The sequence below is a fragment of the Belonocnema kinseyi genome, chromosome 5 (genome assembly GCF_010883055.1).
Source record: "Belonocnema kinseyi isolate 2016_QV_RU_SX_M_011 chromosome 5, B_treatae_v1, whole genome shotgun sequence".
NCBI classification, from domain to species: domain Eukaryota; kingdom Metazoa; phylum Arthropoda; class Insecta; order Hymenoptera; family Cynipidae; genus Belonocnema; species Belonocnema kinseyi.
In genome coordinates this window covers 58,863,320-58,864,669 of record NC_046661.1, presented here as the reverse complement: position 1 = coordinate 58,864,669, position 1,350 = coordinate 58,863,320, and the positions used below count along the sequence as shown (strand labels likewise).

The 1,350-nt window shown below is 42.2% G+C and overlaps 1 protein-coding gene across 1 annotated transcript; it reads right to left on the bottom strand.

Annotated features, from left to right (window-relative positions):
- Positions 1–475: 475 nt before the first annotated feature.
- Positions 476–1,276, bottom strand: LOC117173671. Its single transcript, XM_033362312.1, has one exon. The coding sequence runs from the start codon at positions 1,274–1,276 to the stop codon at positions 476–478; it is 801 nt and encodes a 266-aa protein (XP_033218203.1).
- Between the last annotated feature and the right edge of the window lie 74 nt (positions 1,277–1,350).

The following is a 1,350-nucleotide window of genomic DNA, read 5'->3' as shown; positions in this document are numbered from 1 at the left end:
ACGAGCCATATAAAGAACCAGCTGAATTCCGGCGTGTAACAAATTTCGATGAAATTGTTTTAGTATAAGACTAGATATCCTATGTTTAGGCAAAATAATAGGTGAATCTTGATATGCCAACAATTTTGATTGACGTAACCGGCCTCCAAGGCGGACAATGCCATCATGCTCAAGGAATGGATTAAACCTTTTCAATGGAGAATTAGTCGGGAGATTTTCACCTGTCGTTAACGATTCTAGCTCGCGACTAAAAATTTGCGCCTGAACATAGCGTACCCAAAATAAAGAGGATTCATGTATTTCACCAGCGGACAAGAATCTAGGAAAGACGACTCCTGCCTTAAAGATCTTGACCGCACGCAAAACATATGCGGTAATGCGAAGTAAATGAGCCCAAGATGATTCTCGGGAAAGCAACAAAGATTGCCAATCGCTTTCCTTTTCAATTGCAGCTGAATGAACTGAGCTTAGATTCTCATGCTCGCGATAATTCGGCACATAATTCAAGGTTCGGAATGCTCACTGTTTTAATCGGTGCAACCTTGGTTTTAGCTATGAGAAGTTTAACGAAGATTTGGCCGGATTCGGAAACGATGCGCAAATATACAGCAGCAGCATAAGCTAGGCGGGATGCGTCGGAAAACCCATGTATCTGAATCGACTGAGTATCTGCACCTTGAGAAGTCCATCTTGGAATTGAAATACTCGACAAGGCAGGTAATTTAGAGCAAAATTCATGCCATTCCTGAGCAAGGTCAGGGGGCAGCGGTTGATCCCATTCAAGTTTTCTTAACCAGAGTTTTTGTAGTAGAATTTCCGCAATAATAATAACTGGAGCCAGCCATCCCATAGGATCATACAACCTGGCAACAGTTGAAAGCAATGATCGTTTAGTAGCATTTTCATGAACCAACTCCGAAGTGTGAAAGCGAAATGCATCGTCTGAAGGATTCCATAAAATCCCAAGAACTTTGAATCCGGAATAAGAATCATCAAAGGGGATCTCCATCGCTAAACCGTGCTCCGATTCATCCAAACCTGAGAGTAGATCAGAGCAATTGCTAAACCACTTACGTAAGCGAAAACCACCAGAGGAAGCCAATTGAATAAGCTGATCTCTTAAAACAAGAGTGGAAGGCTTATCAATTCCACAAAAGAATAAATCATCCACATAGGTGTCGTTCGCAAAAACTGCAGCTGCCAAAGGGTAATCAGCCTTTTTGTCCGCAACCAATTGAAGTATTACCTGAATTGCAAGATATGGAGAACAGGTCATCCCATATGTCACAGTATTCAGTTCAAAAATCTGGACAGGTTCATCGGGTGTCTCACGCCAGAGAATGCACTGGA

Coding starts and splice junctions, on each gene's coding strand:
- LOC117173671 (XM_033362312.1), bottom strand. CDS start 1,276: ATGACCTGTTCTCCATATCTTGCAATTCAGGTAATACTTCAATTGGTT.